General features: G+C 41.6%; 1 protein-coding gene across 1 annotated transcript in view; it reads left to right on the forward strand.

Annotated features, from left to right (window-relative positions):
* LOC145394505 ((3R)-3-hydroxyacyl-CoA dehydrogenase-like) overlaps nucleotides 1-26,500 on the forward strand; it is a 127,275-nt gene that overhangs the window by 21,505 nt on the left and 79,270 nt on the right. The window contains exons 2-5 of the mRNA XM_080268351.1: nucleotides 13,635-13,751; nucleotides 22,396-22,589; nucleotides 22,734-22,918; nucleotides 23,084-23,211. Of these exons, the coding sequence (XP_080124477.1) occupies nucleotides 13,635-13,751; nucleotides 22,396-22,589; nucleotides 22,734-22,918; nucleotides 23,084-23,211 (624 nt within the window). The remainder of the gene's footprint in view (nucleotides 1-13,634; nucleotides 13,752-22,395; nucleotides 22,590-22,733; nucleotides 22,919-23,083; nucleotides 23,212-26,500) is intronic.

Consider the following 26,500-nt stretch of genomic DNA (forward strand, 5'->3'; position numbering starts at 1 on the left):
AAGGTGATACATTATATTGTCAATATAATTTTCTTGCCTATTAATATAAGATCTAGTACTGATGGATCATCAAGTCCTCTTTTTCTGGTGTTTTCCTTTACATGTTGTGTTGGGAAAAACTCCTGCACAAGATCCAGGAGCTTTTGATTCCAACAGCTTTCATCGCTTCTTACATGTAGAGTAGTCCAATTTATATTTGTATTGAAATCTCCATTTAATATAATTCTTTCAGATTTCTCTTCCATTCAGTGTAGTAATGTTCTTAAGCTCTTCATATCCGCCTCTTTCCCAAGTGTTTGTATTGGGTGGCATGTATAAATTTGCCACAGTTAATTTCCCGTCAGATGTGTTAATCTCGAATGCAATCAGTTCTACTTGTGAGGGTATATCTATTTTTATATCTTTGACTTGTTGATTTTTCTTTGTTAAGATTATAATTCCTCCTCCTTTTCGTAAATTTCTGTCACTCCTCCATATAGCATACTCATCTAAGTTTAGGGTATTGTTTGATATCTTTCGGGTTAATTTTGCTTGACTTAGGCAAATAATAAGTGGTTCCCTTTCTTTGGTATAGTTTTCCATCTCTGATAATTTACACTCCATTCCATCTACATTTGTGTACATCAACTTAATCATCTTGTTTACCTACTTGCCATAACTTGAGTCTACTACCTTCCTTCTTTCTATTCCCTTTCGGGTATGTACCACTTTTGTACCTGAAGTCCAGTTACTTTGTGAAAAAAAAATTACTCTTCTCTTCCTCTATTCTTTCTTCGTGTGTGTGTGTGTGTGTGTGTGTGTGTGTGTGTGTGTGTGTGTGTGTGTGTGTGTGTGTGTGTTCTTACCTTACCTAATTCTTACCTAATTGTATCTTTACAGGAATGAGTCAAGCTCGTACTGTCCCGTGTCTTAAACCATATTTATCGTACATATCCTTAAATTTGTGAATTGTTTTGGCACACATTATTTCATTCGGTAGTGCATTCCATTGATCAATTGCTCTGTTTGGGAAACTGAATTTCCTTACGTCTTTATCACCTCTCTTCTTATGCAGTTTTTTTGCAGTGTCCTCTTGCTGATGCTTCTTCATATATTAAGTAATCATTTATGTCTATTTTCTCCTTCCCTGATATGCACTTATATAGCATTATCATGTCACCTCTTTTCCTTCTCTCCTGTAGTGTTGGTAGATTCAGTTTATTTAGTCTTTCTTCGTAGCTTAGGTCCCTTATGCTTGGTATCCATCTTGTAGCATCCCTTTGAACTTTTTCAATCTTGTCTATATGGTTTTTGAGATAAGGACTCCAGACTACTGATGCATATTCCAGGGTTGGTCTAATGAATGATGTTATTATCCTTCTTAGCATGTCTTCATTTATGTATGTGAATGCTATTCTCATATTTGCAAGCAGTGTATACATGTTCCGTACCTTCTCGCTGATGTGGTCAGCCGGAGATAGTCTGTTATTGATAATCACACCTAGGTCTTTCTCTCTTTCTGATGTGTATAGGGTTTTATTTCCTAACTTATAATCCCAATCAGGTCTTTTTCCACTTTTACCAAACTTGATTACATGACACTTGTCCACATTGAATTCCATTTGCCATGTACTACTCCATTCATGAAGTTTATTTAATTCTTCTTGTAGCTCTTTACAAGAGTCTGTGTTAGTAATTCTCCTTTGTATTTTTGCATGATCTGCAAACATATTCAGATAGCTCTCATTTCCAGTGTTACTGTTTATATCATTTATATACACTAAAAACACGATTGGTGCCAGCACTGAACCCTGTGGTACTCCACTAGTCACTTCTTTCCATGATGAGTAGTTTCCTCTTAGTACTGTTCTCATTTCTCTTTTTATGAGAAATTCTTGCATCCAACAAAACAGTTTGCCTCGAATTCCTCCTTGATGGTACAGTTTCCATAAAAGTCTTTGGTGTGGTACTGTGTCAAAAGCTTTCTTGAAATCCAAATAGATACTGTCCACCCATCCTTCCCTTTCCTGTATGTGTTTGTTACTCTGTCATAGTAGCTCAACAGATTAGCAACACATGATTTTCCTTTTCTGAAACCAAACTGTCTTTCTGTTATCATACTGTGTTTTTCTAGATGATTTACCCAAGCTTTTCTTATAAGCTTTTCTAATACCTTGCATACAACACTGGTCAGAGATACTGGTCGGTAGTTGAGTGGATTTTGTCTATTTCCTTTCTTGAATAAGGGGACAATATTTGCTTTTTTCCAAATATCAGGTAGTTTACCTTGACTCAAGGATTTCTTGAAAATTAAAAATAATGGTTTACTTAACTCCTTTGCACATTCTCGTAATACCCAACATGAAATTTCATCACGACCACTTGCTTTTCCTCTGTCTAATCTACTTAACTCCTTCTGTATTACTTTTTCTGCTATTTGTATATCTGGTAGTATGTGTGGACATGCGTGTTCCACATAGTCCCTCTCAAAATTTTTTTCTTCTGTAAAAACTGATTGGAAATTCTTATTTAGTGCTTCACAAATATCTTTCTCTTGTGTATAGGCGATTCCCTCGTCCGTAATGGATTGTATTATATCTTTTACTTTGGTTTTGCTTCTGATATAGCTGTAAAACAGCTTTGGTTGATCTCTACTTTTATTTATTATATCCTTCTCAAACTGTTTTTGGGCTTCCCTCCTTATTCTTGTATAGTCGTTTCTTGTCTGTTTGTAATTATTATACACCCTTTCACTATTGTGTCTTCTGTATCTATTCCACAACAAATCTCTTGTTTCTTTTGATTTTTTACATTCTGTATTGAACCATTTCTGTATTTTCTTATCTGCTTCTTTGTGCTGTGGGATGTACTTCTGGACTCCTATTTCATAAAATTCACAGAATTTTTTATATACAGCATTTAAATCTTGTCCTCTAAGCTCATTTTCCCAATCAACTTCTAAGAAATACTTCTTTAGGTCTTGATAATTTCTCTTTTTATAGTTTAGGCTCTTTTTGTAACTGTCATTGCTGTTTACTCTGTCATATGCTATCCTGAAGTTATAATTTGGTACTGCATGATCGCTTTTGCCGAGTGGAGGGTGATATATTAAACTGTCAATATCATTTTCTTGCCTAGTAAATATTAGATCTAGCAATGAAGGTACATCAAGTCCTCTTTTTCTGGTGGTTTCCCTCACATGTTGCGTTAGGAAAAACTCTTGCAGGAGATCCAGGAGCTTTTGGTCCCAACAGCTTTCTTGGCTAATTATATCTAGAGTATGACAATTTATATTTGTATTGAAATCCCCAGTTAGTATAATTCTTTCCGATTTCTCTTCCATTTTATGTAGTAATGATCTTATACTCTGAATTGTACTCTCTGCCAGGTCCTCATATTCGTCTCTTTCCCATGTGTTTGATCTGGGTGGCATGTACGAATTGGCTACAATTACTTCAGATGTGTTGATCTCTACTGCAATCAGTTCTACTTGTGATGGTATATCTAGTTTTATTTCATTGACTTTTAGATTTTTCTTAGTTAATATTATAATTCCTCCTCCTTTTTTTAAATTTCTGTCTCTTCTCCATATATTGTATTCCTCTAAGTTTAGTATGTCATTGGATATCCTTGGTGTTAATTTTGTTTCAGTTAGGCATATTATTTGTGGTTCATTTTCTCTGACATAATCATTCATCTCTAGTAATTTAGATACCATTCCATCCACATTTGAGTACATCAACTTTATCATCTTGTTTATATACTTGTCATGACATGGTTCTACTACCTTCCTCCTTTTTCTTCCATCCTGTTTGTGTACCACTTTCGTACCTCCAATCCTATTACTTTGTAAAAAAAATTTCTTCTTCTCCTCTTCTGATCTTCCATCATTTTTTGTTTTTGCTTCTTCCCTTTTCTCTTTCAGTAATTCCAGTTCCTCTTGTGTTAGGCATCTTTTTATCCATACATTTTTGAACTCCTCTTTTTCCATAAGATTCTTTGCAATTTTTTAGTATCTCTTCCACAGTGTTTACACTCTGGAAAGTCACCTTTAGAGGTCTTGTCTTGCTTTTCTCGTATTTCCCTAACCTTTTGTGTTCCTCTATGTCTTTACTACAGATTTCCTCTGATACTTCTTTCAGTAAGCTCATTACGAGTACATTTGCCATCTCCTTTTTGTCTCTTGTGATCTTGTTTTTTACTTCTTCCTCTTCTATACGAGTGATCACTATAGATTTGTTTATATCTACTGAATCTCTGACTAACTTTGGATTGTTTTGGATTATTCTTTTCACTTCCTTTTTAATGCTTTTTTCCTCCACCCTTGTCTCTAAGTCTTTCCTTACTTTCACCATTTCAGCATATGTGGTTTCTACATCATTTTTGTAGCTTTGCACAGCTTCATTCACCTGTGTTATCTTCTCCTCAATATCACTGCTCTGGTCCATAAGACTGCTTGCTTGCCTAATTGTCTCTGTGTCATTTTTGAACTCTTCCATAACACTCTCATGATTGACTACTGTACTTGCCATTTCATTCACTTTCTTCTTAAGCGTACTCAATTCCACTGTTAGTTCACTGATGGTTGTGTCTTTCTTATTGGCCTCCCTTCCTAGTTTTTCTATTTCTTCCTTTTGCCAGTGCATTTGCTTCTTTATTTCATCAATTTCATTTTTGAAAGCCATTTCTAGTTTGTGTACACGTTCAACCAGTATATTGTGAGTCTCCACTTCAACCAGTTCTTGGTAGAAATCATCATTTTGCTTTTTACTTTTATCCCTTTTCTTTTCCAAATTTGTTTTACTAAAGTATGTATCCATTTTGCAATACTAAAGGAACAGAGTATGAACTTACAGAGTATGTACACTTTCCCCGTGTTGCTGTAGTCTAAACAAACCTCAGCTGACTCAGCGCATTTTTTCCTCTTGGTTCTTTTTTCTGTTTGAACAGGTCTTGTTTAAACTTATTATTTTTTTCCTTTTAATAATGAAAAATCATTTAGTCTAACCTGGTACAGAGCTTGACTCATACAAAGATACTAATTTAGGCAATGCCACTGTCCGTGTTGGTTCGGTACGGAGCACCAATGTCGGACGTCTGCCTCGGTTGACTCCCTCTGATGTGTGTGTGTGTGTGTGTGTGTGTGTGTGTGTGTGTGTTATTTTACAAGTTATTCTGCTGGTGAACCTTGGATAAGCGAGTGTATTGGTTGGTGGGTAGATAGGTGGGGTAGGTTTGTGGGTAGATGGGTGAGTGGCTGTTGTGGGCAAGGAGGGAGGATTGGGCGAACGGATGAGGTGGGTTGGTGGGTAGTAGGCAGGGTGAATGGTTCATTTTGTGGGTGGATGGGAAAATGGATGGCAGGGGACCAGGTTTTGTTATTGGCCATAAGAATAATACGGAGGACTTGCACAAAATCACACCACCTCCACCCTGGTCTTATTACCAACCCTTTCCAGCATTACCTCCTTCCACCTCTCCTTCCCACACTTTCCCGGCCCGTGTGTTGTTGTTGTTCTAGAGTAACTCCAGTCTCTCTGCCCAAACAGACCCATCAACCACAGACTGGCAACTGATCGGCCACGGCAAGGCACAGGGAAGAATGTAAAGTTTTGGTTCCTGGATGGCAGCTTTTCAAAGCTGACATTAAAATTTCTTCAACTGATGTATTTTCTGCCATCACTGGCCTCAGTACAAATAAGGCATAAGGGCCTGAGGGGGTCCCTCCTGTTGTTCTCAAAAACTGTGCTTCTGTGCTTACACCCTGCTTAGGTAAACTCTTCTGCCTTTGTCTTTCAATTTGTACCTTTCCTTCATACTGGGAGTTTGCTCTCATTCAGCCTATTCCAAAGAAGGGCGACCATTCGCAACCCTCTAACTATCTCCCTGTTGCTTTGACATCCTGTATCTCAAAAGTTTTCAAGTAATTTCTCAAGAAAAATACTTTTAAGCATCTTCCCCATCACAACCTTCTCTCTGATCGTCAGTATGTGTTCCGTCAGAGACGTTCTACTGGCGATCTTCCCATCTGCCTTTTAGGATCCTGACCATCCTCCCTTCGGGACTTTGGCGAAAGCTTTGCCATTGCACTTGGCATTTCAAAGGCTTTTGGTCGAGTCTGGCATTTTGTGGAGTAGACTGTAACACCAGTCGAGCAGGGCAGTACTCCCGAGGTGGATGGAAAGCTGATGACAGGGAGTGCTGGAGCTCCCGTTTCATCAGCCCTCAGGACTAGTTCCTGACCATCCCCCTTTGCTGAACTTTTTCAGTGTCTCAGTTACACAGAGAGTAGGCCAGCATGCTCTCAAGTACAAATTTCTCTAACTATCTTCACCAAACTACATGCACAGTACACACTACACTTCCTATTCAAAATTTACCTAAAATGGCGTCGTTATATCAAGCCTCGGAGTCCCCAGGGGGGGGGACCATAAATGCCCCCACCATCTGCCCCTCTCCCGATGACGACTCAAGGTGCCTGGAACCACTGTCTGACTCTCTTCTTCTTCATTTCTGCAACATTCGCGGCCTTTCCTCTAACCTTCGCTCTGTTGAGCACCACCTCTCCTCCTCAAAACCTCACCTTCTTTTTCTAACGGAGACTCAGCTGTCTGAGGCAACTGACAGCAAACCCTTTTCTGTATCCTCCTACTTTCTCTATACTCATTTCAAAGCCAAAGGTGGCTGTTGTGTATATATACGCAACGACTTATCTTGCTCTCGTGTTCCTGAACTTGATTCTTCTGAATTCTCCACACTCTGGCTTCGGCTTTCCTGTCATTCTCTGACTAAATATATCTGTGCTGTTTACTTATCCCCTAATTCTACTGACTATCAAAAATTCTTCGACTATCTTACTTCTACGATGGAACACATTCTATCCATTTCTCCTTTCTCTGAAATCTCCATTCTTGGAGATTTCAATGTTCACCTCCACCTTTGGCTCTCCTCTCCTTTCACGGATCCACCTGGTGAACAAGCCTACATCTTTTCTATCCTTAATGACCTAGAGCAGCTTGTACAGCACCCTACCCGTATCCCTGACCGCCTTGGAGAGAGCTCCAACATACTTGACCTCTTCCTCACAACTAATCCTTCTGCTTACTCTGTTAATCTTTTCTCTCCGTTGGGCTCCTCCGATCACAACCTTATTACCTTAACCTGTCCTATCACTCCGGTACGGCCTGTGGACCCTCCAGGGAAACGTCGTCTGTGGCATTTTGGAGCCGCAGACTGGGAGGCCCTCAGGCAGTATTTCTTTGATTTTCCCTGGAATGATTATTGCTTCCATGGCCGTGAGCCATCTGAGTGTGCCTTGCGCATTACGGAGGTTATTCTCTCGGGCATGGAAGCATACATTCCTTTCTCATATCCTTTGACTAACGCAAGAAAGCCTTGGTTTAATCACGCTTGTTCTAATGCTGTCCGCAACAAGGAGAGGGCCTACAAAAGGTACCGGAGCCAACCCACCCTGAATCACATCATCTTTACGTTTCTGCCCGGAATCGTGCTAAGTCTGTTCTTCGCTCTACTAAAAATAATTTCATCCATACTAAATGCTCTCAACTCTCCAACTCGAATTCTTCCCGCTCCTTCTGGCATCTTGCCAAAAATCTTTCTAACAACTTTACCTCATCATCCTTCCCTCCTCTTTTCTACTCTGATGGTTCTGTAGCTATTTCTTCTACTGATAAAGCAGATCTCTTCGCACAGACTTTCTCCTCCAATTCTACCTTAGACGATTCCGGTGCTGTTCCTCCATCACTTCCCCCCCTCTGACTTCCTCATGGCTGACATTAAAATTTCTTCAGTTGATGTATTTTCTGCCATCACTGGCCTCAGTACTAACAAGGCATATGGGCCTGATGGGGTCCCTCCTGTTGTTCTCAAGAACTGTGCTTCTGTGCTTACACCCTGCCTAGGCAAACTCTTTCGTCTTTGTCTGTCAACTTGTACCTTTCCTTCTTGCTGGAAGTTTGCTCTCATTCAGCCAGTCCCAAAGAAGGGTGACCACTCCCAACCCTCCAACTATCGTCCAATTGCTTTAACGTCCTGTATTTCAAAAGTTTTCGAGTCAATTCTTAATAGAAAAATTTTAAGGCATCTTTCCTAACACAACCTTCTTTCCGATTGTCAGTATGGGTTCCGTCAGGGACGCTCCACTGGCGATCTTCTCACCTACCTTTCAGACTCCTGGTCATCCTCCTTTAGGGACTTTGGCGAAAGCTTTGCCATTGCACTTGACATCTCAAAGGCTTTCGATCGAGTCTGGCATAAATCTTTAATTTCCAAACTGCCCTCCTACGGTTTCTATCCTTCTATCTGTGCCTTCATCGCTAGCTTCCTTTCTGGTCGTTCTATAGCCGCTGTTGTAGACGGCCATCGTTCTTCTCCTAGATCTATCAACAGTGGTGTTCCTCAGGGCTCTGTCCTATCACCAACTCTCTTCCTTTTATTCATCAATGATCTTCTAAGCTGTACATCTAACCATATCGACTCATACGCTGATGACTCCACCCTTCACCTTTCCATTCGGTTCCCGCAACGCCCATCTCAACAGTTACTTCAACAAACAAGGGATGAGGCTATGGCACACCTAATGTCTGACTTGGCTCGTATCTCTGACTGGGGTAAAAATAATATGGTTGTCTTTAATGCATCTAAGACTCAGTTCTTACACCTATCAACCCGACAAAATCTTCCACAGGTATACCCACTAATGTTTAATAATATTCAGCTTAATCCTGCATCATCCTTGAACATGCTTGGGGTTTCATTTACTCGGGACTTATCTTGGAAAGATCATATTACATCTCTTGTAAAATCTGCTTCCAAGAGATTGGGTGTGCTAAGCCGATTCCGCTCTTTCTTTACCCCTGCGCAATTGTTGACTATATACAGGGGTTTTATCCGCCCCTGTGTGGAGTACAACTCTCATGTGTGGGGTGGCTCCCCACATACAGCTCTTCTCAATAGGGTGGAGTCAAAGGCTTTTCGTCTCATTAACTCTCCTCCTCTTACTGACTCCCTTCAACCTCTGTCTCTTCGCCGCACTGTTGCATCTTTATCTCTTTTCTATCGCTACTTTAATGGTCACTGCTCCTCTGAACTGTCTGCTTGCATTCCTCCACCTCTACGACGGGCGCGTAGCACCCGTCTGGCAGCAAACTCTCATCCTTTTTCTGTCCAACTCTCTAATGCAAGAGTTAACCGTTACTCCCAGTCTTTCATTTATGCAACAGGTCAGCTCTGGAACTGTCTCCCTCTGTCTGTATTTCCTGTTGCCTATGATCTCCAGTCTTTCAAACGCAGTGTGTCCAGGCATCTCAAAATGATCGGATCTTGAATTTGGCTCTATATTGTATTTTGTTTTTCTCTTGGAGGGAACTGTTACTGCGGGCTCATGGCCTTTGGTTCCTTCTTCCTCGCATAAAAAAAAAAAAATAAAAAAAATAAAAAATAAATCTTTAATTTCCAAATTGTCCTCATATGGTTTCTATCGTTCTATCTGTATCTTCTATAGCTTCCATTCTGTTGTAGCTGGGCACCGTTCATCTCGCAGATCTATCAAGAGTGGTGTTCCTGTGGGCTGTGTCCTATCACCAGCTCTCTTACTTTTGTTCGTCAATGACCTAAGCTACACATCTAACCCTATCCACTCTTATGATGATTATTCCACCCTTCACCTCTCCGTTCACTTCCCGCACTGTCCATTTCAGCACTTACTTCAACAAACAAGGGATGAGGCTATGGCACACCTTATTTCCGACTTAGCTTACATCTCTGATTAGGGTAAAAATAATCTTGTTTTTAATGCATCAGAAACTCAGTTCTCACACCTATCAACCTGAAAAAATCATCCACAGGAGTTCCCACTAATGTTTAATAATATCCAGCTCAGTCCTGCATCGTCTTTCAACACACTTGGGGTTTCATTCTCTCGAGATTTAACTTGGAAAGATCATATTGCATCTTGTCAAATCTGCTTCCAAGAGACTGGGGTGCTAAGCCGACTCCATGCCTTCCTTACACCTGCACAATTGTTGACTTAATACACGGGTTTTATCCGCCCTTGTGTAGAGTACAATTCTCATGTGTGGGGAGGCTTCCCACATACAGCTTTCCTCAACAAGGTGGAGTCAAAGGCTTTTCATCTCATTAACTCTTCTCCTCTTACTGGTTCCCCTCAACCTGTGTCTCGTTGCCACACTGTTGCATCTATATCTCTTTCTTTAATTCTCTTTAAATGGTCACTTCTCCTCTGAACTATTTGCTTGCACCCCTCCACCACTGCAATGGGTACATAACACCCATCTAGCAACAAACTCTCACCTCTTTTCTGTCCAAGTCTGTAATGCAAGAGTTAATCATTACTCCCAGTCCTTCATTTATGCAACAGATCAGTTCTGGAACTCTTTCCCTCTGTCTGTATTCCCTACTTCCTATAACTGCCAGCCTTTCAAATGCAGTGTGTTCTTGCATCTTGAAATGAACAGATCTTGAATTTGGCTCTCTGTTGTATTGTTTTCGTTTCTTCTTGGAGGGAATGGTTTGCGGTCCCCTGGCCTTTGGTTCCTTCTTCCTTGCATTAAAAAAAAAAGGTTGGGACTCTCCACCAAGTTAACCCGCCCCATCCCGACCACTTTTCCACCACTGGCTTCCCCCAGTCCCGACCAATTTTGGAAAAAGTAATTTTTGGCTCAAACCTCCACTTTTGGTGAGAAACATCAAAAATTCATAGAGAAATCGTTCACCTGAGGTTTAAAATACTCAATACTGGTAGCAGTACTCCATATCTTACTGGGTTTTCTATCAGGCTGGCTCCAAAGAAAATGAGTTCTATGGGAGGGTAACTCTTCCACACCACTTATAAATGGTATTTATTTATTTATTTGATACGAATTTATATGTAGTACGAGAGTATATTGGTTTTCACACAGTAAAATAGGCAATATAAGCATTGTTTCACTCACCAAACACATCAACATACCTGACCTTTTTTGGCAACATTACCTGATCATCATTTCTGACTGTTTCTTCCTCTAATGCTACATAAACTTTGTCCTCGACGTTGTCATCGATTGGGGAATCACTCTGGCCCTGAATTTCATACTATGGTATGACATGTCTTTACTCTGGTAACAGATGAATTGCCGAGACAATGGCATGCAAGGGGGGGAAAGTCATGCTGGGTAAGGCATTGTCCCTGCCTGGCATCTTGTAGAGGAATTTGTCCCGTGTATACGTACCAAAAATCACGCACAAAAATTGAAAATCGTGCAAATTAGGGACCCTGCAATTGATTCACGTTTATATAGGTCAACGGGAGTGGCAGTGACAAACTGTGTGGATGTATATTAACGTCAACGGGATGCGGCATGTTAATATTGGCACAATAGTAGGCTCCACAGCATTGTAAATGGTTTCCTGGATTACAGGAAACCATTAGGCTTGTCACTCAATGAAGAGTCATCTGAAGTGAAATGAAGAATAATAAAATGTTAAATGGAAGGATGGGAAAACTTGGAAAAGAGGAAGGCAGATTCAGAAAAAGAATGATAAAGGTGAAGGAAGAAGTAGACAGCACTACAGCAAATGAACGAATGACGGTCGCTACCACCAACTTGACTGGTAAATAAATATCATATTCGAAGTGGCTGGGGAGAATGCATAGCTCGTCTTCCTTAGCAATTCAGTCGCTCATTAGATATCGGTATCCTCTTGCTTTATACTGATATATGCTGATATTAAAACGTTATAATTAACACACAGGAAAATAAATGGTCATTATGAAAAATAATTTGCTACGGAAGATGTGCAACGAATCCTGCCACATCACAGAATATGGTGTTAATTCTCAGGGTACATGAATAGATTGCTGAGACGACACCACCTTTGTTGACTGTATGGCAACCGAGCAGTGTGTAGAACAATTATGCTGGTCACTAAGATTCCTCAAGACCACATCGTCTTTCTGTTAGTCTCCCTGTTATCAGATTGCAGAAATGCTCACCGGTTTTATGTTATCACTTATCCCTTCAGTCGGATGAAGTCCTGATAATTTTCTATTTGCTACCTCCAGGCGATATCATTCAGCTTAGACGAATTGGAAAAGTTTGATACAGCACTGATTAATTCCTTGATACAAAAGGACTCTCCTAATTTGAATAAATTCGTATGATGGCAGCAAGAAACTGAATGAATACCCGGACTCAATGGATTAAATTGTGTTCTTCGAGTGTCTGGTCCTGCAGTATCAGGTGGTCTCATGAAGCTTGGTTCCAGAGTAGTGATATATGGATACTTGTACAGTCGCAGAAATAAGTATCAGTTCACTTCATTATGATTAATACTGGGATTGTGAGCAAATGACATTCGAAACCCAGTGATACCATCGTTGGAACTCAACAGTCATCTCGGTGAACTGTGTAACAGTTTGATAACTGCACCCAATATATATATATATATATATATATATATATTTTACTGCCCGCTATTGTACATAAAAATTATAGTATCAAAAGGAAAACTATACTACTCAAGAAGGAGCCCTGAGTCTTGACTGACAGTCATTTAAACAACACATCACAATCATTAAAAATAAATTAACACCAAGACCCAACTCCCTAAGGTCACTTGCCCACACAACATTTGGTCACAACAAAGAAACCACCACCACAGTATACAAACAATATATACATTCAGTGATGAATTATGCAAGCCCTGCTTGTGCCTCTAACCACACTAAAACACAGTGCAACACCCTACCGACCATACAGAAAAAGGCACTAAAAATAATCACAGGGTACACAACAACTACACCTACAGACCACCTACACCAAGAAACCAAAGTCCTCAGAGTTAAGGATCATCTACTGTAGACATGAGAGGCACACAAATTCTTGCCACAGCCCCACAAACCCACACCATCCACTACACTACATGGCAGCACATCCACACACACCAAAGAACATCAAAACAACACCCTGCACACGATGTCATACACAAATACTGTCATCTCTCCCCCGTCGCCCACGTCAAAGCAGCTTCCAGAAGCATACCCATACTCAAACCATTTGCCGCTCCATTCAGTCACTCAAAGATAACACACTGCTGCATGCACGGCCTCCTGATATCCACCCTTCTGAATCCTATTTCCCTCGTGAGACCAGGTCCACCTGGCCAGGCTGAGATGTGGGCATCATCCAGCGCTCTTGAGTTATCAGACGATATTGGACGACTATATCACTTATGCCTGTCCAGGATGCAACACAGCACCCCATACTATTAAGCACATTATGGAACACTACATTGCACACAATCACCTGCGCCAATGACACAACATACACTCCTTGAGAGCTCTGTGGGAAAGCCCGGTCTCTGCTGTGGCCTTCCTTCGGGACTCGGGGTTGTCTGGCCAGACTGCCTAGGGAACAACAACAACTACTACTACTACTAACAGTACTGTGCGGTAAACGGAGTGCACTGAACACTGACTGCCTGTGAGTATTATAAGGAGAGACAGTGAAGGAAACAGTGGGTACTGACTGACTGACAAAAATTTTAAGTTAGATAGCAGAGCATTCACTAAAGATAATGCTGTAAATTTAAAGAGAAAACTTTACTGTGAATTGAATTACTGCCTGTCACTTCAGGAGGTGGGGGTGGCATTGGGTGTGCATGCTGTCAGGTACTGGCCAGGGAGGGCGCCCGACTGGTGGTCACTGATATCAACCTTCAGGCAGCCAAACACACCGTCGCCCTCCTGCCTGGTGAGTCACTATCATGTCCATTGTTCACAGACTATCCAGAGGTACATTTATGTTTCCATGATGAGATATTATGTTCAGTGTAATGCTATGGAAAGCCTGTCTGTCTGTCTGTCTGTCTCTGTCTGTCTGTCTGTCTGTCTGTCTGTCTCTCTCTCTCTCTCTCTCTCTCTCTCTCTCTCTCTCTCTCAATCATTCTACCTACCTATCTAAATATAATTATATATATATATATATATATATATATATATATATATATATATATATATATATATATATATATATATTGCCAGATGCCTTAATCCCGTAAGGAGTGCCGACAAACAAATCTCCATGTCGCCCTGTTCCCAGCCATGTCACTGCCCTGCTCCCAGCTCCCACACCCCTCTCTCATATACCTCTCCACTCCATCCCTCCATCTCACCCTGGCCTCTCCCCTCCCTCCCCCGCTTCACCTCACTTACATACACTCTCCTCGTCAGTCTCTCGCTCTCCATCCTCTCCACATGTCCAGATCACCTCAGTGTATTTCTTTCACATCCACATCAACATCACAATGCTCCTTCACTTCCTCATTTATCAGTCTGTCTCTCCATGTGCCTCGACATGCTCCTCTCAAATAACTCATTTCCACTGCTCTCACTCTTGACTTCTGTCCCTCCAACAAGGTCCAAGCTTCACTTCCATACGTTAGAGCTGATATCACAATACTGTCATGTAGTAACTTTTTCACTTCCATGCACACTTCCTTGTTTCTTATCACTGCTTTCAAGGAACCAGCAACTTTCTTCCCTGTTGTACGCTTTCAAGCACTTCACACTCTAGACTTCCATCCTTACTCATCACACTACCCAGGTACTTAAACACACTCACATTTTCCATTTCCTCCTCATCCAACCTCACTGTGCAATCACTGACTTCACCTCTCTCGAAGACCATAACTTTACTCTTCCGTACATTCACCTTTAGATTCCGTTTCAGACACACGCTCCCAAACTCATTCACCAAGCCTTGCAGCTCCCCTTCGTCTTCAATTTACAACACAGTATCATCTGCAAACAACAATACAGGTAGTTTCCAAACATTGCCCTCTCTCACTAGGGTCGCTCCAACATCCACTGCCCTTCCTTGTATCTGTTTTATAACTCCATCCATACACAGACTGAACAACCATGGAGACATGACACATCCTTGTTTCAATCCAACCTGCAGCCTTAGCACCCTCATACATACTCTTCACGGCCTTCAGCAACTTCTCATCTATTCCATATATTCTTCATACTTTCCAGAATCCTTGTCTATCCATCCTGTCATATGCTTTCTCCAAATCCATGAAGGCAGCATACAACTTCTTTCTCTTCTCTGGAAACTTTTCCTCTAAATATCTAAGAATGAATATCTGATCTACACACTCTCTTCCTTTCCTAAAAACCTCCCCGTTATTCCCCAGCTATTTCCTCTGTTATTTCCCTAATTTTGTCAGTAAGTATCCGACCATACACTTTTCCTCTTACACTAAGAAGACAAATGCCCCTATGATTACCACACACTTCTTTTTCCCCTTTTCCTTTTTACAAGAGAATAATTATACCTGACTTCCAATCCTCTGGGACTCTACCTTGCCCCCAGGCCAATCTGCACATCTTCTAAATCCATTCTACTACTATCTCTCCCCCATGCTTCAGCATTTCATCACACACTCCATCAATTCCTAGGGCTTTTCCCATTTTAACTTTCTTCATTGCTTCCACAACTTCCATCCTACTGATTTCTTCCTCTCTTCTCACATCCTTCCTTCTCCCAGCCATTCCCCAGCCACTTATACTTGCATTGCTTTCATTCTCTATATTCAACAATTCCTTAAAGTGTTCCTCCATCTGCTCACTTTTTCTCTCTTCTCCACTAGTAATCTACCATTTTTATCATTCAATCCCCAGATAACTTCTTTGGCACCCTGTTTAACTTTCTTTACCTCTTTCCAGAACATTTTCTTACATTCCCTTCACTTTACACTTAAGTTCCTTCCAAATTCCTCATCCACTCTCTTCTTACTCTCTTTTACTAATCTTTTCATCAGTCTCTTCATCTCTACATATAACTCTCTCTTTCGTCTCTCAACTTCTTCCATGCCACTGTTTCTCATCAACTCACTATATGTCTTCTTCCTTTGTGCCGCAGCCCCTCTCACCTGTTCAGTCCACCATACTGTTCCCTGCACCCCTTTTCGTCTTCTCTTTACCCCACACACCACCTCACATGCTGCACAAATTTCTTTTGTGAATATCTTGCACACACCTTCCACGTCCCCCATCTGCTCCTCCACTTCCCTCTTATATTCTGCTTTTTCTTTTTCCCTCCTCTTGCAACTTTTCCACTCTCCTTGTATGTAGTACTTCCTCCTGACCTTCCCCTTCTTCTATTTCTCCATTTCATTTAGACTTTAATTCTAACCACCACCAAGAAGTGATCTGAAAGTCCACTCCCCCAACCTCTATATACTGTTGCATCCATTATACACCTTCTCATCCCTTCACCCACCCTTCTGATCACTCGCCATGTACACCTGTGGATCATTTTGTGCCTGAACAGGGTATTAGCTATCACAAACCCTCTCCTGGCACAAATGTCCACTAAAGCACTGCCATTCATATCCATCTCTGCAGGCACTCCCCACTCACCAAATACTCCATCCACCTTTCCATTCCCTACCTTTCCATTCATATCTCCAATCAAAAACACTCATTCATTTCAAACTTTTCCATGCACACTTCCACATTTGTCCACAACTCTTCTATCACGCTGCTTGCACGATCTTGCGTTGGTGCATACATGCACACAATCGCCCACATTTGTAGTCCAACTTTCAGTCTTACCCACACAATCCTCGAGCCAACTGATCCATACTGTGTTATATTCTCCTTCCATCTGTTACTCACAACAAAACACACTCCTTTTTATGCCCTCTCATTCTCCCCTACTCCTGAGCATATACACTTTCCATACTCCCATTCCCTCACACTCTCACATCTCCATATAGTTTCCATTAACCCACATACACTTTCGCACCCTCAAGCACCTTGAAGGTATATATATATCTATCTATATATATATATATATATATATATATATATATATATATATATATATATATCTATCTATATATATACACATTAGAGAGAGAGAGAGAGAGAGAGAGAGAGAGAATTAATTAACCTGTTATGGTAGGCACCACTAAGCTCTATAATATGAAGAAGCTTTCTCAAGGGTAACACCTTGTAGTTTGTGTGCCCACTGCCAGGGGCAAAGGGCGGCACTTATGATGTTTATGCATTACACTTGACGCCCGCACCTTTTGAAATTAGCTGATGAAATCGGTAACTATACCTCATACCTGTTAATCCTGCCAGGCATGTATGGCAGCACTGTTCCCGCCGAGATTTTGATTAGCTGGAGGTGATTGTTCGATTTCACTGTTGCCTAAACTGATGCTGTCTTTATTATCAGATGTGATACTGAGTTTGTCAACAAAACAACCGTCAAAAGTAATAAGAAATCCATTATATACATAACAACAATGATAATTTTTGTGGGAAGATAGAGACATGAGTCAACAAAGTATTGCAATAGTCCAAGTCAAAGTCAGCATTTGAACAAATCCTTTATGTTTCTGACAGTCCGTAATATAACAGAAAATTAAGGAAACCTACTTTATCTAAGCATTGGTATAACACACATTTACATTATAAGATCAGTCTGCACCCATAAATCGTGCCATAACTGAATAATTAAAAATTCTAATGAAAAGAGGAGCTTTGCAAGGAGGGAGGTTTGAAAAAATTGTGAAAATCAAAGTAGGCTAAAGGAAACTATTTCATCATATCTCCTCTAATATCACAGTATGGACTGATCTTATAATTTAAATGTGTTATACCAACGCTTAGATTAAGCAGGTTTCCTTAATTTTCTGTTATATTATGGACTGTTGGAAACATAAAGGATTTGTTCGAATGCTGACTTGACTTGGACTATTCCAATACTTTGTTGACTCTTATCTTTATCTTCCTACGAAAATTATCATTGTTGTTATGTATAGAGCGGATTTCTTATTGCTTTTGACGATTGTATTGTCGACAAACTCAGTATCACATCTGATAATAAAGAGAGTATCGGTTTAAGCAACAACATCCCCAATTACCGGACATTTTCGTCCTGGGATCCAATATTCCCAAAATGGGTCAAAAACCACAAAAAATTCGAAAAAAATCAGACTTTTTCCCACCCATAATTTGAAGTTGGTGAGCACGGCGTGGGCCAGCTGTGTTTTGGTGTGTCGTTCCGCCAACATCCACTAGAGCGCCCCTGCATCCTCCCCACTTACCGCCAGTCTCTCGTTGTGTGTGCACACTCGTCGTCATGGCCGCCCACGAGCTCGCTTTCGTGGTGGTGCCTTACCTGCTGCAGGCTCTCCTGCTGCTCTCGTGCCTCTTCTTTGTGTGTGTGATGATGGCCCCGCCGCCTGAGGAGAGGAAGAGAGTGGTTTTGACTCTGGAGCAGAAGGAGATATTGGACAAGGTGGACATGGGATGGTCTTCCTCACGCATCCTTCGTGAATTCAACCTGGCCCAATCTACTTTGTTTGATATCAAGAGATCCCGCGACAAACTCATGCAGTAGACGGCTAACTTCTCGTCGAAAAGCAAATGCAACATGGAGAGGAAGGTGATGTTTACTCCCAAGTATGCAGAAGTCGAGTGCTCCACGTTGATTTGGTATCGACAGCAACGTGCTGCTGGTGTGATGGTGCGTGGCACTGAGCTGAAGGCTGCTGCTGAGAAGTTCGCAAGGCTTCACGATGCCCTAGACTTCAAGGCATCCGGAGGTTGGCTCTTCACGTTCAAGTTACGACATGGACTTACCAACCATAAGTCTCATGGCGAAGCTTTGGACGCCAACTAGGATGGAGTAGACGAGTTTTGGCACAAGGTGAAGCGCTTGGTCGACAGGGAGGGCCTCACTCTCGGTCAAGTCTACAACGCTGAGGAAACTAGCTTATTCTATCACTCCTTTCCTGCAAACACTCTAGCCGAGCAGATGGAGAAGTGTGTACCTGGCCATAAGCTCTGCAAGCAACGGATATCAGCTTTGTGTTGTATCAGTGCTAATGGCATACACCGGCTCAAGCCCGTTATTGTTGGCCGTGCGAAGCAGCCTCAGTGTCTTCGTGGGGTGATGGATGTCCTTCCTGTCGTCTAGTACCATTCCTTGAAGGCATAGTTCACTGCCCAGATCTTCAAAGATTGGTTCCACCGCCATTTCGTCAAGGAGGTCATCCATTACCACATGAAGAAACTGGGAATCCCACGTGACCAGGTAAAGGCCCTCCTTCTCCTCGACAATGCACCTGCTCACCCATGCGACAAGGACTTGGTGGCTGAGAATGGCCATATTAGGTGCATGTTTCTGCCACCTAATACTATTGCTCTCATCCAACCAATGGACCAAGGAGTGATCGTGGCAACGAAGAGGCTGTACCGACGGATGTTCCTGGATGAGGTGATGATTGTTCTCGAGGATGAGCATGAGCGCAGGGAGGGACGGGACACGTAAGGCCAGTGGACTTTGGAAAACCTTTGCCGCTACAACATCAAGTCTGCCATCTACAACTGGGCCAGTGCATGGAAGGAAATCCCTGTCAAGACTTTAGAAAATGATTGGTCTCGTCTGCTTTTCGGAACAGATGTGGAGCACGATTTCCTAGGTTTTGACATGGATAACTTCCATGCACGTGTACGTGCGCATGGGGACGATGTTGATGTGGACGAAGTGCGTGAGCTGTTGCATGACGACGAGGGTGATCCTGAGTATCAGACATTGTCTGATATCGAGATCGCATCTTCAGTTGCAGGTGTCAGTACCCAGGTTGAAGATTGTGACGAGGACAGCGACAATTATGCGGACTCCTCTCAGTGTGACACTACTCCAGCCATTCCCAAGCTGAGGACACTCCGCGAACACCTAGAGTTCGTTCTGGACTACCTGGAGCACCCAGACTGCGACAGGGAGATGGGGCCCTTGGGACTTGTGGAGGAAGTGCACGCTTTCAGGCAGCACATCATTAATCACCAAAATCGTCGTTCCTTGCGTCAATCAACCATTGACAGCTTTTTCAGGCCCGTGACCCCCGCTGTCCCCAGCCCTGGCTCCACTCCATTGCCTCCCCAAGACAGACCTTCATGCTCCGAGCCACAACCCAGCACATCAGGCACGGTGGAGGCACCATTCAACGTGAGTTTGAGCCTCTCTTCAGAGTCGTCTGCACTGGGTACGCCATCACCACGACCCAGCGACGCATCCCTAGGTCACCTGCATGAGCTACTCTCAGACTCTGACAGTGATTAGACGCCTAGAACTTCTCCACTAGACCACACGGGAATTTACAGTGTTGTGCAGTGAAAAAAAAACAGTGCATAGTGTTAAGGAATTAGAATTCTGAGTGAAAAGACAAAGATTTAATTGACTTTCAATGTAATGTAAATTAACTAGAGTGTGTTATGTTTAGAAAATGGTTTTATGAGTGGAAAGACTTCAAGTGCAGAGTGCAACACTTATTTCATTAAGGTACAATGGAGCGCAAGTAAGACAAGAGTGTGCAGTGTTTAGAGAATGGAATTCTGAGTGCAAATGAATAAGTTCAATGCAAGACTTCATGAACAGTGTACTGCAAGTGCTTCAGGAACTCCTTCTTACTGTCAGAGTCTGAGAGGAGGCAGGTTATTCATCGAGATGGCCAGGGACTTGCTGTAAGTACCCAGAATGTTTCATATTGTACTGTATTTTCCATACTTATCTCTAACACCTCATATCACTCTTTTATGTCCCTTATTGGTGTGAATAGTGTCTTAGGTGCTATGCATGTGCAGTAGGGAGGTGTTTTTCTGAGTTAGGCTAGGTTAAGGTCCATAACTACCAGTCCAGGAGCCAGGGACTTGTAAGTATCCAGAATGTTTAATATTGTATAAACTCACCTCTAAAACCTCATTTTATGGTTCTTTTGCATTTATTTCAGTCTTTTATGTCCCTTATTGGGTCTTAAATAGGTGCAATGCATGTCCAGATGGAGTGGTATAGGTGTTTTTCTGAGTTAGGGTCCATAAGTACAAGTCGAGAAGGCTGGGGCTCAATATCCGGACAGGATCTACTTTCTGGACGTGCCTTTGGCTCTATTACATCTGATATTGGGGGAATTACTGTGTGTGTGTATATATATATATATATATATATATATATCCTCTGTGGTAAAGCCTCAGGCAGTGGGCCTAATCGTATAATAGGTGTACTGAAGGCTGTGAATGGCTACGGAGGCTATGAATGGCTATGGATGGAGAAACAAAAAGTTCATCTGAAGTGATATTATTAATTCTCCATGTGTAAATTATATACTGCATGTGTTACTTGATGCAGTGAAGAGGCTGATAATGTTTTCTATAGAGATTCGATATTTTATTTTTTGAAGAGAGAACCTGTATTTTTTACACAGGAAAAATCATCAGAGAAATTACCAATATGCCGGGAATCGAACCCGGGACTCTCAGGTGAGAGCCAGGCAGCATACCACTACACCACGACCAGGTAATTTCTCTGATCATTTTTCCTGTGTAAAAAATACAGGTTCTCTCTTCATTCTGACTTGCCGTAAGTGTTTGGGATAGATTAAAAACATCTACTTGCCCGAGTGCCAGAGGGTTAACTCATCCTCTTCAGGCCCACAGTGGGGGGCGGAGGGACGTTGGTTACAAGATTGTGACAACGTGAATTAACTTTTATCTGGTCGTGGTGTAGTGGTATGCTGCCTTGCTCTCACCTGAGAGTCCCGGGTTCGATTCCCGGCATATTGGTAATTTCTCTGATGATTTTATTTTTTACTGTGCTTTTAAAACCCAAGGACATTGTTTATAGGCTCGTGAGTGCTCAAAATAACTGGATAATAATACTCTCTCTCTCTCTCTCTCTCTCTCTCTCTCTCTCTCTCTCTCTCTCTCTCTCTCTCTCTCTCTCTCTCTCTCTCTCTCTCTCACACACACACACACACACACACACACACACACACACACACACACACACACACACACACACACACACACACACACACAATTCCCCGAGGGCTATGGCTCAGGCTGCTTACTCTGTAGCTGACTCAAACTATAACAGTAGCATCTCAGTGGGGCCTGTCAGTCTCACAAGTGGTGGAGTACGCTCATATCTGTATTCTTTGGTGTTGTAAAACAATATGAAACATTTACTTACTGCCCGATGGAGATGGTTGGCATTTTTCCAGATGCATTTGACACTAAGCAGTCTAATGAAATTCTTATTGTGCTTAATTGTTGCAGTCTTAACTTCGCATTTAGGTCCGTTCAAGTGATATCCATATAACTTCCTAATTTAGGTCCATTCAAGTGATATTCATTTAACTTCCTAATTTCAAAACACAGACATATTTTCTAGCTTGAAGCTGCACAGATCATATCCTTTAATAGCTCTTTGGATCTGAGGATTTCCCGGTAGACTGAATTTTGGTGTTATTATCAAAATATTTTTTAGTATGTCCAAATAAAAATCATATGCATTATTCCCTTGTCTTCGGCAGGTGGGCAGCAGCACGTGGCTTTGGCTATGGACGTGACAGACAGGAGGAGTGTGGAGGACGCCATGAAGTCAGCCCAGGACAAGTGTGGCGCCCCGCCCTCATTGCTAGTCAACTGTGCCGGCGTGCTCGTCTTCGCTTCCATCTTAGAGACTGATGATGACTCGTGGCAGAAAGTTATTGATATCAACCTGACGGTCAGTTCCAAGATGTGTTAATCATTTCAGTGAATAATATTACATGACATAAAAAGTAACAGAATACGGTCAAACTAAAATTAAACGAATACTGATACACAAACAGTAATGTGCCCAATATAATTGTCATCTTGAATTCTGCAGGGAATTTTCTTGGTAACCCAGGCTTTCGCAACATCACTGCTGGAAAATGGGAAGGATTCCAAGGGTGCAATAGTGAATATTGCAAGTATTGCGGGGAAAACTGGCCATCCCCTTACAAGTGCTTATAGTGCCAGCAAAGGAGGTGTTATTTCGCTCACCAAGACATGTGCTACGGAACTGGCGAGGTAGCTAATTCATATAAGCATGCAGACAATGGACTGATCATGGTTTCCATATACAGTTCTTGCTTTGATGATGGTCATTATTTCCCTCATATAAAATATATTTTGTTTTGTAATATGATTCACTCTTACTGAAGTGTAGGTTACGAAAACTCCTTACCATTTCAGCAAAGCCATTCGTGTGAACTGTGTGTTACCTGGAGTGATTGACACACCAATGATAGCAATCGCTAGTGAGGAGATGACTGAGAGCAACATGCGGCTCATACCATTGGGTAGACTTGGCCGCCCTGAAGGTTAGTGAAGGCAATGAGTTGGTTGGTAGGGCGATGTCGTGAGATGACTAGTGACGTCTGACACCAGGAGGAAGAATGGCTGGAAGGGTGAGCTGTCATTTTTGCCCAGTGGCATCACCAAGTTATATGTACAGATTCTTTTCTCCATAGTTCTGCTGTTACACGGACTAAATAATTTGACAATAAACAGATGGACAGAAAAATACTTGGCGAACAGAACTGCATTTTCAAATATATCATCTAACCAAAACTAAATGATATAAAACGAATAAAGATGAGTGAGTTTGCAATTCCTGTGCAGCTCTTTATATCTTTTACTTTTGATACTTATCGAGAATCAGATTAATAAAGGCAGGAAGCTCATGTAAAGAATTCAGGTGCATCCAACAGTATTATCAGATTTATGGTAAAACTGAATTTAAACGAAATATGGTAAATCCTTTTTATTCTTACCATGATGAACGAGTCTGATGGCACCAAGTCCGTTGTTAGGATTACAGTAAATGTGTCTTTTACGTGACTGATATTTCCTTTACAAATCTTTTGCGTTCTGTATTTAAAAAAGCAGTTACTGTCATGCATGATAACACTCTCAAACACACAGTGCCTATGAACAAGAAACTACTATTACGAGAATCATTAGCAATGACAATTTTCTTCCTTTGTGTTCTGAAACAAGTTTTACAATGCAGTCGGTATCACATCTCATCTATTCCTGCTCTACAATATATTTATTAGACCAGTGACGTCCTAAGCTTCCCTAGCATGGGCCCACACCCTATTTAACACCCACTACAGCACCTGGCAGTCCTTACAGAACAACGACCCAGGTATCGTTACTGATTGCATTAAAACCACTCCCACAGCTCAGCTACTCTCACAAACTATCCTCACTGTTCAAGATATCTTGATATGAGAGACATACAGTTCTACGCAGCAGCCTACGCCAACACACAGTAATCCTGTCATTACATAACAGGGCCACACAACACAACTAGGCACATAAAACAAGCATGCACAAACATTACCAGCCCATCCTCAACAGCATCCCACCTCCAAACATCCTAACACTAGCAATGAAGAAACACCTACATACTCATTTCCCATGCAGGACGATACAACACTTCAGTAAGAACACTGCATTACAAGTCCCTCCTCTCAAAATTCACCACAAACAGAAGTATCCCAAAATAGAACTGATCGAGTATAACTAGGTAGATTTAGTTTAGGACATAAACTAATCCTCTTCAGTTACCAGCTTCGATTTAGGTTAGGTGGAACTAAAGAATACATGTCCCCGCTTCTAGAATGGGCCCACATATTGGAACACTATACTCATACCACACTAAGATGCAGACACAGTATCAGTGGGGTAGAGAATCTGTGGGATGACCCCAATGGGGCAGCTGCTTACCTGTGGTTGATAGGTCTGCCTGGCAAGGCAGACTGGGATTACTCAACAACAACAACAATATATGGAATCTTATAAGCTAAATCCTCCTGCAGAGTATTATGCTACAAGACTTAATATAATGAAAATGGAGTAACAGCTAGACTAGCAAGGTCTGTGTCCTGCTAAAGCTTACTCCTAAATTACAGAGAAGACTGAGGCCAGGGGGTAGGTTAACAAGTTAGATGGTATGACCTTCCATATTTAGAGTTGACAGTTTTAATAAGAATGAGCACTGAGAGAGTGGAACACTTGCACCTTACAAATGGTCTATGTAAGGAATATTTTATTTGGTCCAGTGATATAAAACTTCTAGTGATTGATCTTAAAAACGAATTGCTTTATTCTTGTCTGACTCTACCCTTCACTAAGGTTGGTCCTAATTGAATCAGAATTGTTTGAGTTGTTCTACTCTGTGACAATGACCTTTTAATATTTTCTCAGAATAAAAAGTTTTCTTTCTTGATTTACCTTTCAATTCTTCCATTAACTTTGGTCCAAACTGTAATCAAAACTGTCCGCATAATACGGAGAACATTTTACTTTGCCCTTAGGCCCTGACTGTTGACTCATTGTCATTCGTCCCTGTCTTACCTTCAACACTTCCACAAAATTTGCTCTAAATCGGATTGAAACCGTTAAACCTGACCTTGCCATTTGACTTTGACCTTTGGTCTTTCTTTGTGGCCTTTGCCTTTGGCTTACTGTCCTCAGAATATAGTTCACTCATCCTTGCCTTTCCCTGAATCTTTGTAGGAAGTCTGGCATAAACGACGAAAACTGTGTATGTAGATCTAATTCAGAGACCTTGACCTTTATCGTATTAATAAAAAAAAAAATCAGCCTATATGCTGACCCTCAGCTGTTACAACAAGCATGGTCTAAGTCAGATAGTTGTTTAGTTATTTTCTTCTCACACAGACACACACAGTTAGAACCTTGGCAATCCTCACTTTGATCTTTGAATGATTGCTCTAATAATTAACCCCTCCAAGTTTGCCTTACCCTCAACTCTTCCACCAAGTCTGTTCTGAATTAGACAAAAACTACTGAGGTTAACCTTACCATGTGACTCTGACCTTTGGCCTGTTGATGTCCAAAAGAACTCTTCTACTACTTAACACCATTCTGGGCCTGCCTTGCGTAACGTTTCTACCTCGTTCCCGGGCCGGGAGTGAGTTTCCAACGAAATGAAGATTTGTTGCCTGTGTTCACCAGTTGTTGTGCCATGTATTTAAGCCATGAAAAATCGCTCCAACAAATGATGCATCTGCTCATTATCAGCCTGGAATCAGTTGGCCAACAAATAACGCATAGGTGCATCATCGGACCAGAATAGCATTAGCTGCTCCTTAACCCTTCCAAAGAATTGTTTAAAATCAGATCTAAACTAAGTTACTGTATTTACACAGACTCACACACAAATATACACACTTACACGAAAAGCATTACATCTGCTGAACTATCGTCCTCCGGGTGTAAAAATCACTAATGGTATGGTCTTACGAAATTTATTTTTATCATTTACTCTTTTTCTGCGTCACAAGGATCATAGGGTTCCGGGTCAACAGTGCTCACTCCCAACATGTAAGGCAAGGGTGGCCAGCGTCACTGGCCCTTGAGTTCCATCATGTAAGCAATGAACCGCAACCACTCCTCAGATGAATTTTATCATTAGCCCCATCATACATTAGCCCCATCATACCTTTCGCTATATAGTTACCACCCACTGTGTTCAATGGATTTCTGGGCGTTATACATAAAATATTTCTTTCCGATACTCAGAGCTCCATATCTGAATTCTGGTGCTCTTGCTTGTTGTTATGTTGAGATACCGGA

This window comes from Coenobita brevimanus, chromosome 27, assembly GCF_032717465.1.
Source record: "Coenobita brevimanus isolate Jiangsu-jjx chromosome 27, ASM3271746v2, whole genome shotgun sequence".
Lineage (NCBI taxonomy): Eukaryota > Metazoa > Arthropoda > Malacostraca > Decapoda > Coenobitidae > Coenobita > Coenobita brevimanus.